General features: G+C 44.7%; 1 protein-coding gene across 1 annotated transcript in view; it reads left to right on the forward strand.

The window, feature by feature from the left end:
* Window positions 1-1,871: 1,871 nt before the first annotated feature.
* Window positions 1,872-16,984, forward strand: part of pde2a (phosphodiesterase 2A) — a 100,322-nt gene continuing 85,209 nt past the window's right edge. The window contains exon 1 of the mRNA XM_076146125.1: window positions 1,872-1,943. Coding sequence (XP_076002240.1) covers window positions 1,885-1,943 — 59 coding nt within the window. The 5' untranslated portion in view covers window positions 1,872-1,884. The remainder of the gene's footprint in view (window positions 1,944-16,984) is intronic.

Consider the following 16,984-nt stretch of genomic DNA (forward strand, 5'->3'; position numbering starts at 1 on the left):
ACCAGGCAATGGAAATCAAATGACCTCGACTTTAAAGTTCAGACAGACAATCCATCAAAGTGACCAACCAGTGTGTATCTTTAGGCCTAACACACACACGCACGCCCCAGCAGACCTCCCTCTGCCCACTCACTCTCCTGACCCTGCTATTTTTTAGATCCTTGTTATGCCCCAGAGCCAAGGAGAACTTCTACAATAATAGCCTGCCAGTTGCTGCAGATAAGTGAGGTGTGTGTGCTGTTGTAGGCTGTTGTGTAGACTCATACAGCCTTGTTTCAGTTTGTTCTAGATTGTTGCTCTAACCAAAAAGGGCAAGTCAGGGTAAAATTTGCAGCATCACTGATTAGAACCCCCTACACACCAAGAAACAAACAAACTGACCGGTATCACCAGTATAGTCCCTAATGACATGCTCAACAGACACAGAACAACATTAGCAACCCACTGGAAACGTGTTTGTTGCTGTTGACTTCTTTTTGATCTGTCTCAAGTAACTCCCAGAACCTGACTAGACATGTGATGTTCTTCACCAGATGGTTGTCAACTTTGTCACATGTCACTGTTTAGGTAGTGTACGGTCGGGTTAGCTCTCTCTTTTTAATAGAAACATATGGAGCGATATGGAGTTGACAGGAGCGGCTAAATATAGCAAAACCAAGGGGCGGTATACGTCTGGATGGTAAAGCAGCCGTCTAGAAACTGGAAGAGTCCTGGTTCGATTCTGGGCTCAGGCTGTAAACTGAGCCTGAGGAACACAGTGAGCACAGTGAGCACAGTGGCTCTCTGGGCTCATGGGAGAGTTTCACCTTCCTCAGTGTCACTTGGGGGTTACAGTATGTTGGAGCTGGGCACCAGTCAGTTTGACCTCCTGGTTCGGAGGTCTGTGGGGTCAAAGGTACCCGTCACTATCCTGGGAGATTTATCACTCTGTCAGGTCGTATAAACAACTAGTGGACATTTAAAGCATGGGGAACCACATTACAAGAAGATATTTAAAGACTGTAATGTCAACAAATGTTTAACTCAGCATTGCTTTGGTGATTCTCTCATGTCTCGTCTCTCGCTGCTTGCTGGGAGAGGCCATATAAGGCATAAGTGTGTGTGTGTGTGTGTGGACCTTGAGACTCACGTACCCCGTGACAGACACACTGGAGCTGAGTACACCATGTGGTTTATGATGAAACTCTGCCAGCAGCAGCAGCAGCAGCAGCAGATAAGATCTCTCCTCTGTTACAGACTGCAAACAAGTCCAGGTCCTGGACTGAAGACCCACACACACACACACATCTAAGAGGTGGAGGAGGAGGAGGAGGAGGAGGGTGTGTGAAGGTGCAAACACACACACACACACACACACACACACACACACACACAGAAAGTTGATTTGTCACAATACAACTCTTATTAAACGAATGAATCATATCGATGATTTGAGGAAGAAGAGGGTTTTTATTTATTGCTTAGTGTGGGAGGCGTGACTCTCTCTCTCTCTCTCTCTCTCTCTCTCTCTCTCTCTCTCCCTCTCTCTGTCTCTCTCCCTCTCTCTCCCTCTCCCTCTCCCTCTCGCTGTCCGTGCAGCCGATGTATCCGCGCTCGGGTATCAGTTACCGGGTCCCGACCAATCCCTGCGCCTTGTCAGAGCCGGAGAGGAGACAGCGGAGAGAGCAGCACACATCCGCCTGTCCTCTACCCCCCCATCCCATCCCGACCTGACAAACACACACTCTCTCCCTCTCTCTCTCTCTGTTGCTCTCTGTCTCTGTCTCTGTCTCTCTCTCCCTCTCTCTCTCTCTCCCTCTCTCTCTCTCCCTCTCACACACACACACACGTACACGCTGCACGCTCACCCCCTGACTGCAGCCGTTTGGGGAGGCAGGATGCGCGATGGGACAAGCGTGCGGACATGCGCTCCTCTGCCGTAGCCAACCACCGTCCTCCGAGATGTAAGTGCGCCGCGCGTGTGTGTGTATGTGTGTGTGTGTGTGCGCGCGCGCGTGCGTGCTTGTGTGTGTTGATATATGCGCTGTGATTGAAGCGCTTCCCACTTCTTGTCATACTGTCGCTGAAACTGAATGGCTGTATGGATGCACATGGCGCCTGACGTTGAGGTAGACCCAGGGTTGTGTGTGTGTGTGTGTGTGAGTGACTGGGTGTCATTATGCCCCCTGACAGCAGGAGGAGGACCCCCCTCCCCTTTTAAACCTTTTAACCAGACAGGACATGGTAACAATCTCTCTCTCCTATCTATCTATCTATCTATCTATCTATCTATCTATCTATCTATCTATCTATCTATCTATCTATCTATCTATCTATCTATCTATCTATCTATCGTTCTATCTATGTATCTATCTATCTATGTATCTATCTATCTATCTATCTATCTATCTATCTATCTATCTATCTATCTATCTATCTATCTATCTATCTATCTCTCTCTCTCTCTGTCTCTCTCTCGGTCTCACCTTTAGGCTGTTAGAAACCTAGCATCTGGGAGGTAGATCAGTAAACATCATAAACTGTCAGGCCATCACAAAACCCACAGAACAGGATCCCAAAGTGAGTCAATCAACCAAAACAAAACAAGGAATTCAACCAGCAGCAGCAGCAATACCCTTAGAAAACATAGAACATGCAAAAACACACATTTGATTTGAGAAGTGTGTGATGGTGCCTGATTGACTCAACAAAGTGTCTTTCCTCTGGCAGATCAGTTCAGAGCCTCAGAGTCTTGAGAGTGACGGCTTGCTCCCCCCACAATCAGTCAATGACCCGCCCCCTAAAATATTAAAATGTATGTTTCTGTGAATAAATACTGCATACAGTCCAGACTCGAACTCTGGAGCGCTATTTGCTCTGCTGGCAGCTCCGATATCTGGTATGTGGTGTGTGACTTCAGATTAGGTTTTGCTCTAGCTTTAACCAGCAGTGTGTCACGACTCCACTGCTTATAAATGTGTGTGTCTGTGTGTCTGTGTGCGTGTAATAATCATACTTGTAAGGCGGAATTGTTCCTACTAAATGTTTGTTTGGTGTTATCATCTCGTGGTGTTTTAGCAGCCAACAGACGTCTCCTTTGTAATGAGTGTGTGTGTGTGTGTGTGTGTGTGTGTGAGCTGTCTTCAGTCTGAATAATATTGCAATTTACTGGACTGATGCCAGGAAGTCAGATGTCCCTTGCTCCTGCTGAACGCACGCACACACACACACACTCATTAGGAGTCAAGTTACGACTCTGCTGCTGCTGTATACTTCTATGCATTTGCGTGTGCGTGTGCATGTGTGTGTGTGCGTGTCGAGTGCGTGCGTGTGTGCGTGTGTGTGTGTGTGTGTGTGTGTGTGTGTGTCAAAGAGAGAGAAGATGCTGACATTGCACTGTGTTATCATCAGTAATGGGCTCATCAATACTAAAATATTCAAAGTGAGGGAGAGAGAGAGAGAGAGGGAGAGAGAGAGAGAGAGAGAGGAAGAGGTAGAGAAAGTGAAAGTGAGGGATAAACCATTGTGTTGTGTGTTTGCATACGTTTGTGTAACTACAGTAAGTGTGTGTGTTGAGGAATAATAATTGCCTTACAATTCAAATCCTCTCCCACATTTAGGAGTGAGCAGAGTACACACGATGTGTGTTCAGTAAACACCATCATAAGTCGGATGTTGCAAATGCTGCAGATGGGTCAGAATATTCAATTATTCATTGGACAAAAACCTGGACATTAGTCTTTTTTCAATTCCAATAAATGTCTGATGGAAATGAATCAAATGTGTTTCTGATGCTGAGGTGTAGCAGTGATAAGAGCTCTAACCTGATACTGGACACTCGCTCAGCCTAACTCAGTCAGATAGTGTTCTTGTTAGTGGGCACAAAGTGTTGTAGTCTTGTGATTCTCGGTGCTTTTAAAGTGAATCAACTACCCGACCGCATTGCTGAGTCTAATAATCGACATCTCAGATTACCACTCAGGAGCTTCAGGGAGGCCAGCAGCCTGAGCTTGATGCACCATGACATCGCCATTACTCCACATTTATTGTAGAAGTTTTGGGCAGAAAGGTTGCGAAAGTGGATTAGGGGGCACTATAGGACGACACACACACAACATCAATAAAGATCACACACACAGGCAAACCCCTCAAAATATGGTGAAAGAATGAACTATTATGGAAGAAATAAGCAGTCATTTATTGATAATGATTTCAAAATAAAAGCTGGATCATGCAGTCGTAATTATGACTCATTTATGGTTGCTATTTGCTTCACCTGGTTCAATGGAAAGCCTAACTAACACACAGTTCCAGTCATTGGTTCATTGTAGACACAGTGCAGGGCTCTGTGATGTGTGTTATGTAAATGTATACAAAGGTGTTTTTGATTTGGAGGATTTTAATGTTTGTCATTTGGCAAATGTCACGCTGGATTGTACTCATTTGAAAAAGTCAGCTGTGTCATTAAGCTGAAAAGACACACACACACACACCATCAAATCATCACTCATAGATGTGTAGGCTGCAGGTTGTGTTTTCACTCATGTGGAATGGTTTGAAATGGTCTGATGGTAAGATTTTTCAGGAAACATTTGAGCCGATTTTAATGAAAGTTGGTGGGCAGGTTAGTCTCCATTTCATTTGATACTGGTTGGCCTGATGGTGGCGCTGTCATAACCATTTATGTCTTGGAATCACATTTTATTCTTTGCGTCCATCCACATAGGCCACGCCCATTTTATCTGACTAGATCTTAACCTTTCCCAAAATGTGTTACCGTGGTGTTATCAAAGCTGTAATTGGAAGACTGTTCGGCCTTGGCAGAGGTATGCCCCCTGGTATCTGGCGTGTTCAGCCTACTAACATGAAGCTACCTAAAGCCATAAAGAAAAAGTGACATGAATTGGTTTGAATTCCAAATTGCCCTCAACATAAAGTGAAAATCGTTTTGTATTATCTTGTAAGTTATAGATAAAAATGTTCTCTGTTCTCAATGATTCAACTTTGATATAAAAAGTGATGTAATTGCTCCTCTGGAAGCTTTTCCCATCTGTCAAACTGCTAGAGAGATTAATTGCTATGACAAATGGTGGTTGCTCACATGCCCAGTAAATCTCTTGGCCTCTAGTTTAGATGTAAATTGAGTAATGAAACAGTTTAGAAGAGCTGAACTGAAACAATATGTTTTCACTTTATTGTCAATGATTTTGAGTTCGCAGAAGAAAAGTGGCTCTGTGTCCTGATTTTGTTTTCCATTTTAAGTGCAGTTGGTTTTTATTACGACATACATTTTGGATGTTGCATCATCATGCAGAACAGGGAACACCCCTGTTAGATGTGCTGTGTTTTGAAAAGCCCACTGTCCTCTCAGAGTTTCTGTGTATTGGACCTTGTTTTCGTTCTTTGTGAAGTTGTAACAGATTTTGTCGGCTGAAATGCCCCAAAACATTCTCATGCTTTGGTTGAGCTGTGATAAAGTGAAGTGATGTTGCTGATATTTCCGCCTTTGTAATGTTAAGATAATGTTGATGCTTCCTGATCAGTGTGCAGTGTTAAAGGCGTTCTTGCTTCGCTCTGTGTTTTATGCTTTTTGTCAGATTGCTGGCTGTGTTCTGCTCCTTGTTTTCCTGAATGTACTGTGAACATGAACAATATGCAGCGATGTGCAGCGGCTAAAACATTTCCTCAGAAACGCTGATGACAGGCGATGGTTCCACTGCGAGGCTCGGCGTGTGAAGCAGGTGCAGGCGTGTTATTCATGCTGCAGGTGTGCACTTAGACTGGATTAGCGGCTGAGCATTTTGACTCTATCATACTGGGTGTAATTCCAGATTACAAAGCGCAGCAGAGGGGGAACTGACTCAGAAATAGAGCGAGGTGTCATTTTCCGCTATCAGACAGTGAGTGACCCCTGAGGCGACCTTTGGATCGCACCTGCACTTCATCCCACAGCTGTGATCAGACTGCTGAGTGTGTTTCAGTCTGGCAAACAAACGACTTAAAGGCACATTGTGATCTGTGCTCTGCATAGAAACAAAAGTCGCCATATAACACAGCAGTTTATAACCCTTTAACCCTTTCCTATCTGCCCAGACTAAAGGAATTCGATCGACTGAAAATCAGGCACTAACAGGAGACAAAAGCTAATTATTCACTCAGTCTCCACTTTATTAGGTACACCTGTACAATCCAGTATATCACTACCTGTGTGCAGCTGATAATAATCAGCGTAGAGACGGGTCGGTTCAACACGATGGTAGTTGTTGCGGCTGTAGTTAGTGGTGCAGTTATGTAACACTGCATGGTGTTGAACCGTGTCTCTAATATCCTGAACCCTTTCATGCTCAACAAAAGGTTGAATACAATGCAGTTTTATATAACAGCACCATTAACTATGTTGAGCTTCACACAGGCTGGATTTAGGGCAAGTTTGTTGTATTGGATTGTGCAGGTGTACCTAATAAAGTTATTCATTTATTCTTTGTTTGTTTACATGAGCGATATCTGTAACTCTGCCTCTTATGTATTTGAATTAAGCTCTTATTTTCATGGTTAGGGATTAGAGTTGTAAGTGCACATCAGAGACATTCAGGTTGTGGTTCACTGCTGATGTTTTTCATATGCAGGTAAATGTATTCATTGTATAAAAGAAATGTGCATTCTACTTTCTTTCATATATATTCAGGCACAGTACATCTTTCATTCATGAGAGTCTGTGCTCACACTTTGTTTACCTGTACATGTATACAATATGTATACAGTATGTTTGTGTGTGTGTGTGTGTGTGTGTGCATAATCTCTGCTGCTTCTGTTGTCGGGCCTTCATCAGAATAGAACTCTTCTCACTGCAGGGACAGTCAGGCTGAGCTTGAGGTTAGGCAGGTGTAAGCTCACTGGGTCAAAGGTTAGACTGTTGTTAGCTACGACGAGGGTCATATTTGGGTGATATGGGCTTCCCTTCACCTCTGTCAGGCTCGTCTTTCACCCTTAACAAAGGTCAGGGGTCAACAGAATGAGCGAGTTGGCATCGACCTTCCTCAGCCTGTGTTCACTCACAGCCTGAAGGGGACAGAGAGAGATGAGGAAAGCAGCCCAAGGCCATATTATATAGACTGCAGGCCTGCTAGCCACTCACACACACTCTCACACACACACGCACAGCTGCCAGACAGACACTTGAAAGAGGCGTTTTCAACCCTTCAATGTCAAGTTTATATATGATTTTTATTTCACCATGACATCATTACTGAGGTCCGGAGGTAGTGAGTCTGGCTACGGCCATGGCCTCAAGGGAACAATGCAGAGTCCTCACAAGTACTGTACAAATCAATTGTGTCTCTATCTCTGTGTGTGTGTGTGTGTGTGTGTGTGTGTGTGTGTGTGTGTGTGTGTGTGTGTGTGTGTGTGTGTGTGTTGTGTACCTGTAGAAATGAGCCTGACAGCTCCCATAGTCCCCGAGTTTGTCTCCAGCAGCTCCTGTCAGCCTGCTCATCTCTATGGACGACTGCCACAGACAGGTGTTTCAGTGTGTATGTGTGTGTGTGTGTTTGTGTGTGTGAAGTCATGTCTCTGTCTGACGGACACACTGCAAAAGTCAACTGTGTGTGTGTTTGGAAGTGTTTTTGTCAGCATCTACAGTTGAACCATCTACTGCATGATGTGTGTGTGTGTCTGTGTGTGTGTGTATATGTGTGTATGTGTGTGTGTGTGTGTGTGTGTGTGTGTGTGTGTGTGTGTGTGTGTGTGTGTGTGTGTGTGTGCTCCTTCGGGAGATTACAGTGGGAGGTGAGACAGCTGTGTTTGGGACGTAGAGATTTGGTTTAATGAGGAGACAATATCAGAAGCTCTTTGAAATGCTGTGTGCATGTGTGTGTGTGTGTGTGTGTGTTTGTGTGTGTGAGAGAGAGAGGTCTTACCACTTATAGCCTGGGGGAGTAAATGACCTTAAATAAAAACGTGACAAAGTCTGTCAAAGCAGTGACACACAGCAGCTGGAGTGAGAGTGTCAAAGCCTGCGTGTGTCTAATTTAGCTTCGTCACGTTAAGGTTTACAGCTGTTCATCTGTTTACATGGGTGGAAACAATCACAGTCACACACACACACACGGGACAGATCACAAAAGTGAAAACTAGATGTGAGCGCTTGCTTGCTTGCTTGCTTGCTTGCAGGCGTCTTTATCCCCGCACTCTTAACTCATAGTGACTGTTTGAAGCGGCAGCGGCGGAGACGAAACGGGAGCTTAAGAAGACAACTGAAGTCAATTACCCATAAATCTCAAATCTCTCACATCGTCCTCGAGATCACAGGAGGAGTTCACACACACTCGCTGTGGGAGATTACCGCTCTGGTGTCAGTGTCTCTGCTGTAAACACACTCTGGGTGCCATGACACCGCTCTGCATTGGTTTATTAGCAGGCATTGTTTTGCAGCAGGTTATCAGATGGTCTTTCCCGCTGATCTCATTACTGATATTATACAGGCGTTCATGCTGTCTTATGTGACTGTTGTGGAAGCTTTGTCTCTATTATTTCTATTATTGCCTGTCAGGTTTCTGCTCTTATTGTCACTCACTCTATATACAATGCTTTATATTCATTATAGTCACATTTCATCTGCTGGGGATCAAGCAGTGTGATGTTGCTACAGGGAATCATATGGACGGTGTTGTTGTTGTTGTTGTTGTTGTGGTAGTGGTTGCTGGGTCTCGACAGCAGGGCAACAGATTGCGTCCCTGTGATTCAGCTCCTTTTGCTCTGCCTGCAGGGGCCTTTTCTTATTGATAGGCTGTATTGATTGACTCGCACACACACACACATGCGTGCAAACACACATAGAGCCGGCAGCAGGCTGGAAAATGTTGCATTGGGACATTTCAGAGATTTTGTGATTGTAGTATTGAATGGAATGATGAGTTTACTTCAGGAGCACATGGACACACATAAACATGCACACAAAAAGCCACACACACACACACACACACACACACACACTGTGTTTGAGTACTCATAAATATTGACTAAGCTCTGTTTGCATAATCTATGTCTATAGTTTGACAAATGTTCCATCTAAGCTCTGCAACTATTTTTATTCTGATGGTATTGTGGGTGATTGTTTGATCTATTGGTTGTGATTGTTTGTGTCAGGGTCTCTATGTTGCATAATCGTGTTTGTTCCTTCCCAACAGACACATTCTCTTCATCTGTTTCATTCTCTTCTGTCCTTATCTGTCCCTCCTCCTCCTGCTCCGGCCCTGAAATCCCACTGAGAGAGGGAGACAGGTGAGACAGGTGAGACAGAGAGAGGAAGACACCACTGAGACGGATCAAGAGCAGGTGTTTTATACAAAGAGTAATCCAGGTTGCTTGGCAACTAATGGTGTCACAGGTAACGGTGCATGTGTGTGTTTTTGTGAGTGTGTCAGTGAGGTAGGGAGAAAGCTATTCTCTCTAACATGTCTCTTCAAAGGCTTTGTGATTCTTCTGGAGACATTCTTCTTTCTTTCTTTCCTGGCCCTGAGGAGCGTGTAGTTTCACTTCAATCACACAGAATTGTGGGTAAATATTTCCTTTTTTCATACATGTCATTTAACCTCTGTGTGTACTTGAACATGAGTTTATGAGTTAAAAGCTCAGGAACAATAGGAAGATTAGAAATGGATTGCATATGGAAGTTAAGGTGTTGCACTCAGTGTATCAACCAACAGCTTCAAAGAATGATGAGCAGATGTGCCTGAGCAGAGGTGTGTGTGTGCGTGCGTTGTATTGTGTGTGTGTGTGTGTGTGATTGACATGGGGATCATGGGGGTCTGGGGAATGAAGGCAGTCAGAATCAAAGTCATTTTCACCACTAATTTCACACGCAGATGCACATAGATGTTTGGTGCTGCAGCCTTTAAATTGCTTCTTAATGGGACTGAACCGAGTCACGTTGGTTGAACTCGGACAGTGGATGAACCTCAAGTGAAGGATTTGCAGAAATACTTACAGATCGTCATTTTAACATTAAACATAATGACATCACCTGCTCTGAAAATTAAATCAGAGCAGGTGATGATGTCATATCGCTAAGGGCATTAATTTTTGGCCTCAGACAAACACACACACACACACACACACACACACACACACACACACACACACACACACACACACACACACTCACACACACACACACACACACAAATTAAGTTAGTTCGTCCTTGACCCATACTTGTTTTCCACTTCACACACTCTGCCACTGGCCTCGTGTGTGTGTTAAAAAAGATCTTACACAAGCTCGGACAACCTCACACACACACACACATTCACACACAGTCTCATACCTAATTGGTTAAGAGTCTTGCAGCAGCAGTCTGTTAGGAGGGGAGGAATTCATTTGCATTCACATTGTATTTTCTCAGTTTGATTGGCTGCTGAAGCAGTAGTCTTGTGATATGCTAATTACATGCTAAATAGAGACCCCACTGACAATTTCTGTCTCTCAAACTCCTCGTGCTGATACACACACATACAAACACACGCACACACGGAGATAAACAGATGCACGATCCTGCACAGTGGAACTTAAGTTCTTAATTAGAACTTATGCTCATCTCTCTCTACTGCTGTCAAGACAAATAAGATGCTTCTTTGCCGGTATACACGTGTGTGTGTGTCTGTGTGTCTGTGTGTGAGTGTGACTCTGTTAGCTTTTTCACTCCACATGCGTCTCAGCACGTCTCTCTCCAATTTCTTCTCTGTGTCATCAGTGACCCCAAATGGTCACATTTCACCACCAGTCCCACACACACACACACACACACACACACACACACACACACACACACACACACACATAATTACCCTCAGGCATTTCCTCTCCTGCTCTGAGTCATTTTTGCTTCTCTTTACTTTTTACAAATGTCCCTTTTCAAATGAAGCAGAGCAAACAAAAATGGACAATGTTGGCTGCCAGCAGGGGGCCTGTCAGGGCTGTATGTATGTGTGTGTGTGTGTAGACATGTATTGATGCATGTCTGCAGAAGCATAAATGTACATTCATGTGGAAGCAGCTGTGTGCCTGTATGTGAGTGAATGGATGAAAATAAAAACAGGCGCTATATGAAAGACTTCACTTTGTCCCTCTGGTGTATTAGTGAGGATGTTCACAAGATTACACTGTGTTTTCATCAACATTTTGCTTTGGGGCGTACACGTGTGTGTGTGTGTGTGTGTGTGTGTGTGTGTGTTTGTATTGTACTTCTTTGCAATATCTCCTGGTGCAACTTCCCTTTTGACATCAAAGCCGGCGTGGGCAGAGTGAGAGTGTCTTTGATAGCTCTAACTTGTTTTCAGCCGTCTTTCCTGAGATTTGTGTTGCACCTTTTTTTCCCCGCAATTCCGTGCAATGCTTCCTCCCCGTTTCCGAGTGGATGGACGTCTAAGTGGGAGCAACGTCGGCTTTCATCTGCTTTGTCTCTCTGCATCTTCATCTCAGCCCCGTCTACTTTACCCCTCGACTCTCTGTCCCTTTCATCTTTGGTCATTTGCCTTTTGATTGGGTTGATGGCGGCGGCGTGGCACCTGCAGAACTTGCTCTCGGTCCTGACCCGCCGTCTACTTCAGGTAACTTTGATGTTTTTCAACCATTTTTGAAGTCGGTAATGGATTTGGCCGTGATTGACCCGCCTCGCAGCTCCGCCTCGTGTTTGTTAACTCCGCGGGGCCTTCGGCTCTTTGACCACCAACAACCATCAACAAAAACAACAACAACAAACTTCTCGTCTACCTATTGAGACGTTTCCTCTCCAGGTCCCGCACACAGCTAAATCAAGGTCGTCTTGACCTGCGACGGCAGCATCTGTCTCCTCCTCCTCCTCTGACGGGCCGTTTTTTTCATTTTGGTTGTGTTTTTGGTGCGCTGAGGCAGATGGTTTGAGGTTCTCTTGATGCAGAGAAGCACTTAGACAGGCCGGGACGCTTAACAACAGTCCAGAGGGAGAGAGGCAGAGACCGGCGAGGGGACAGACAGATGGATAGCTGGGATGATGAGGGACACACTGATTCAAATAGTCAGTGTGTGCGCGTGTGTGTGTTTTTGTGTGTTTTAATTTGACCAAGAGTCAAAAAAGTTCTCTTCAGCTCTTCTCACTCTTTAGTTTGTCAGTCCACTCTCTCCCCACTCCCTCCTGTCATGCCTCTTCTTCCTCCTCTTCTCCATAACTTTTGCACTGCCTTCCACCTGTATGGGTCATAAGCTGTTTCCCTCTATCACTGACTTCCTCTCTTGTCTAGACTTTTATGAGACCGATACTGCCGGCTGATGCGAGTGTGTGTGAGTGTGTGTGTGTGTCTCCTCTCGCTCCCTGCTTGTCAATTACTCCTCTATCTCTCTATGTGTTCTGTTCTTCATCTCGGCGCTAGTTAACAACACATCACGCCTCTGCTTTTAGTCACAATTCTGAACGAGGAGCCAGATTTCCTCTCTTGACCGTGGGAAACATGAACGTTACCTCCAGCTGACTTTATATCAACACCATCTTCCCTTTATGCTTGTTTCATCTGCATCACCATAACACGAAGCCATGGACATAAACAATAACTTATGCATCAAACACACACACACACACACACACACACTCACGCACGCACGCACGCACGCACGCACGCACGCACGCACGCACGCACGCACGCACGCACGCACGCACGCACGCACGCACGCACGCACGCACGCACGCACGCACGCACGCACGCACGCACGCACACATACTGGGGTATATGAGCACACACACTCTCCATATGCTTTTTCCTGCTCGTCTGCCCGTTCTGATACATAATACATTACAACTGAGACCATCCCTCTCTCTCTTTCCCTCTCTCTCTCTCTCTGTCCTACTCATCCCACTTTTACTCCCAGTGATGTGATGCTGCCTGATGTCCTCCTCCTCCTCGTCCCTCACTGTGTTTCTTTCTCTCTTTCTCTCTCCATCTTTAATGCAACGTATTGTCAGGCACCAACCACTAATTTATTCATAGACTGGCCTTATACCCAGAATGGAGGGATGGATGGAGAGGGAGGTGTGGACAACAAGGAGGCCATAAGGGGAGGTGGAAAAGATAGAGAGCTGAAGAGAGAGAGAGAGAGAGAGAGAGAGAGAGAGAGAGAGAGAGAGATGGATGACAGTCAGTGCACATTCAATCTCTCTCTGTTTGTGCTAAAGAAATCACAGCTATTAATTAACACGTCTCTCCCTCTTTTCTCCTGAACCACCAGAGGAAGTGTTTACCAAATTTCGTTCCTATCCTGGGCAGTTAGAAGTGTTAAACACGATCTAATAACCATCCAGACGTGCGATGTTGCTCCGGGGGTGTTGAAGAGTGATTTAGTTTCTAAAGCGATCACATCGCAAACCACACTAAACATGTGATGTAATATCTGATTTCTATCTGGAGCGGGGCTGGAGGTCTATCCCAGCATTCTGGACATGATTGACATCTGAGGCAGTGATTCATCTTGTGGTGAATGTTGATATTTTCTTCCATCAGTAGGAGGCGCTACAGAGTCAGGGAGGATCAAATGGAGCAGATCAGTCAATATCAAGCAGGTCTCACGTTGTTTTGATAATTTAAGTTCTGTTTGGGGCTTTCAGAGATCTAGAAAATCAGCTTTTGTGTTAAAATAAAATAAGAAAAAGTGGAGACAAAAAAGACAATACGTCTTAAATAAAACATATTTCGTAGATTTGTATATATTTTCATCTTTTATCTGTCTGTTATGAGTGTGTTATGTGAAGGTCATGTGACAGATCTGATGCTGATGTGGGCGTGTTTGTTGTATTTGATGGGGGTGTTAATTGACCATTATGTTATATTGTCCTATAACTGTCACAGTTTGCCCAGTGAGCTGCCAAATTGTTTCCTGCCAATGTGTGTGTGTGTGTGTGTGCGTGCACGTGTGTGTGGGTGTGTTTGAATGATGGCTGTGTTGATCTTGTGAAGCCAGCAGCTCGGGGTGTCTTCCATCAGCTTTCAGACAGGAAGGATACACGGAGCCATTAGAGAAAAGAAGAGAGGAGAAACCTAATTGACCGACAACAAGACATCAGTGGAGACACACACACATACACGCACACACGCATTGTGGTTTCCTTCCATCCTGCAGACAAACATGTGACATAGTGTCAACTGCAGACCGCAGTCAGGAAACGTCTGTATGCAGATGGATGTTTGGATCGCTTATAAACAGATTGGCTCAAATCTGTTTATGTGGCAACCGGACGACACACACAGCGTCAGATATTCCAAAGAAGCAAGTATGTCAAACCTGTTTCATTATTAGTTTAGTGTCAAATAGATCAAAGAGCTTTGACAGACATTAGATGATGTCACTCCCACGCACAGACATCACTTTATTCTGCTCTTTATTCAGTTTGACTTTGAAGTGAGCAGGTTTGTGTCTTTGTTGTTGCCTTTGTCTCTGAAATGTGGTTGCCAGGTTGGAAACGATCCAGACAAGAACCCATCGAACCCATCTGTTTCTGTTTAGCCTGATGGTGGCGCCGTAGTATCCACTTTAATGTTTTGAACGATAACGTTTGAACAATAAATTCATCAGTCATAATGTTTTTCAAAAGGTTACAAGGTCGCCAAGGTAACCCGACATCAGCAGCAGCGATTAGAGACTTCTGACTTCCTGACTCTGGGAATTTTTGAAGAGAGACTGATGTCACCGAACGATATTACTGATTTATGACCCCCCCCTGTCCCGGCCTCCGCTCCATTATGTCCCCCGTCCTCCAGAGTTCCATGACAGCTATTAATAATGAACGCCTCTAACTGTGTAAAATGCCAATCGCCTGCATATCAGTGAGCCGTCCCCCTTTACTAAGCTAATGTTGACAAATGACTGGGAGCAAGAGGCATTTGAACAAACTATTAACCTCTGAAATGTCATTGTGTGTTTGTGTGTGTGTCAGGCAGAGCGAGAGAGAGAGACAGAGAGACAGAGAGAGAGAAAGAGAGAGAGAGGGGGGAGATAATGTGTGTGAGTGTGTGTTTTTGTGTGTGTTGTGTCTGTCTGTTAAATGTTATTAGGCACTTTCTGCGCCGCTATTAACCTTCAGTGGCCTTCATCATATTTCAGTCTTGTCATTCTACTCTCTTTTTATTCAGATGCCGTCACACATCATGGCGATAATGTCAGGCAGTGTAGCTGACACACACACACACACACACACACACATACGCGCGCACACACACACACACACACACACACACACACACACACAAGAACACACTGATGGGATACAGTGAGTCAACAAGGAAGGTCTGAGGGTTTAGCTGCTACCCTGGTTTAAGATGAGGGATGTAATTGGCTGCTTAAGATACTTACACACACACATACACACACGCACACACACACAAACACCCAGGGAGGTTCTGTCTTTTGTCATTGTCCATGAATACTAAAAGATGTGAAGCTAAACTGGACTCATTAAATCACAAGATCGTATTCTGAAAATGTTCTGTATGAGTGAGTCAGGGAAAGAGCAAATGAGTCACACACGCACGCGCACACACACACACACACACACACAGAGAGAGAGAGAGAAAGAGGGAGTAAGAGAGTCTACAGGTTGCTGAGCTGCTTAATTACCTTGCCATGGAAAATCATGTTAGCACCTAGAGGGGCACCAGATTATATGTCATTATGCCCAGTATACAGAATAATCAGTGTGTGCGTGTGTGACTGTGTGTGTGTGTGGTTTATGCCAGCATGCATATTTATTTGTGTGTACATGAATACAGAGGGAGCACTCTCTAATGATAACCTTGCTCTCACACACTCTCCCTCTTTCCTCTCCTTCTTTTCTCTCTCTCTCTCTTTCTTTTTACCTTTTCTCACCTTTTTGAAACTCCTCCATATACAACAGTGTGTGTGTGTATGTGTGTGTGTATGTGTGTGTGTGTGTGTGTGTGTGTGTGTGTGTGTGTGTGTGTGTGTGTGTGTGCGTTCAGAGGATGGCTTGGCTGTTATCGGCCTTGTTTTATCGTCCTCCGCTGTTCCTCTCGTATCAGAGCTCATTAAACAGTCCTGGCTTCCTCCTTCTCCTTCCTCTCCCTCCCTCCACAGCCTCTCTGTCTCTCTCTCTCTCTCTCTTTTCTCTCCTTTACTCTTTTCACACCTTCTCTCCTTTTGTCGTCTGTCTTTTCTTTAACCAATTGGCTCCCTTTGCCTTTTTCTTTTCTATTTTTCTAGCTTTGCTTGATTCTTGTAATTTTTTTGTCCTGTCTTAATTTCTTTATCTATCTATCTATCTATCTATCTATCTATCTATCTATCTATCTATCTATCTATCTATCTGTCTATCTAATGAGTCTTGCACAAACCTGCACCACTTGAGCAGTGAACCCAACATGCCTGCGTGACAATTACTCCTTTTTCATTTGCGCCCCCAGATGTGTGTGTGATGCCCCCAGGCTTCCTGTCAGTGAGGGCGAAAATCACCCCATGAAATAATAGATCATATCTCAGCCTGAGATGCAGAATGGAGCTTTTTAAAAACACTATTTGTAGAATTTGCTGAAATTACATCCTGATAGGAATTATCTCTCTCTCTCTCTCCCTCTCTCTCTCTCCCTCTCTCTCTCTCTCTCCCTCTCTCTCTCTCCCTCTCTCTCTCTCTCTCCCTCTCTCTCTCTCTCTCTCTCTCTCTGCTGTGATAACTATTGCACAGTATTATTCTGTCATCAAAATACTTGGATATTCATTGAAGTACTCAGATTCACGTCGTAAATTCATGTTTGGCCCAAATGTTTTAACTTCCATGTGTGTAAAGTCCTCGTATACGCTGCAGTGTTTTGTGATCTGTGTCCTGAGCTGCTCCGTCTCTGAGGTCACTTCCCCTCAGGATACAGTCCCACACGTCGGCCACATCAGGTGACAATACTGGTTGTGTTTGATTTTGTGTGTGAGCGAGCATGGAAAGAGAAACAGAGGGGGGGGGGGGGCAGCTTACCCACGTTG

This window comes from Genypterus blacodes, unplaced genomic scaffold, assembly GCF_046128005.1.
Source record: "Genypterus blacodes isolate CSIRO-AG114 ecotype Tasmania unplaced genomic scaffold, CSIRO-AGI_Gbla_v1 ptg000032l_1, whole genome shotgun sequence".
In the NCBI taxonomy this organism is placed as follows: domain Eukaryota; kingdom Metazoa; phylum Chordata; class Actinopteri; order Ophidiiformes; family Ophidiidae; genus Genypterus; species Genypterus blacodes.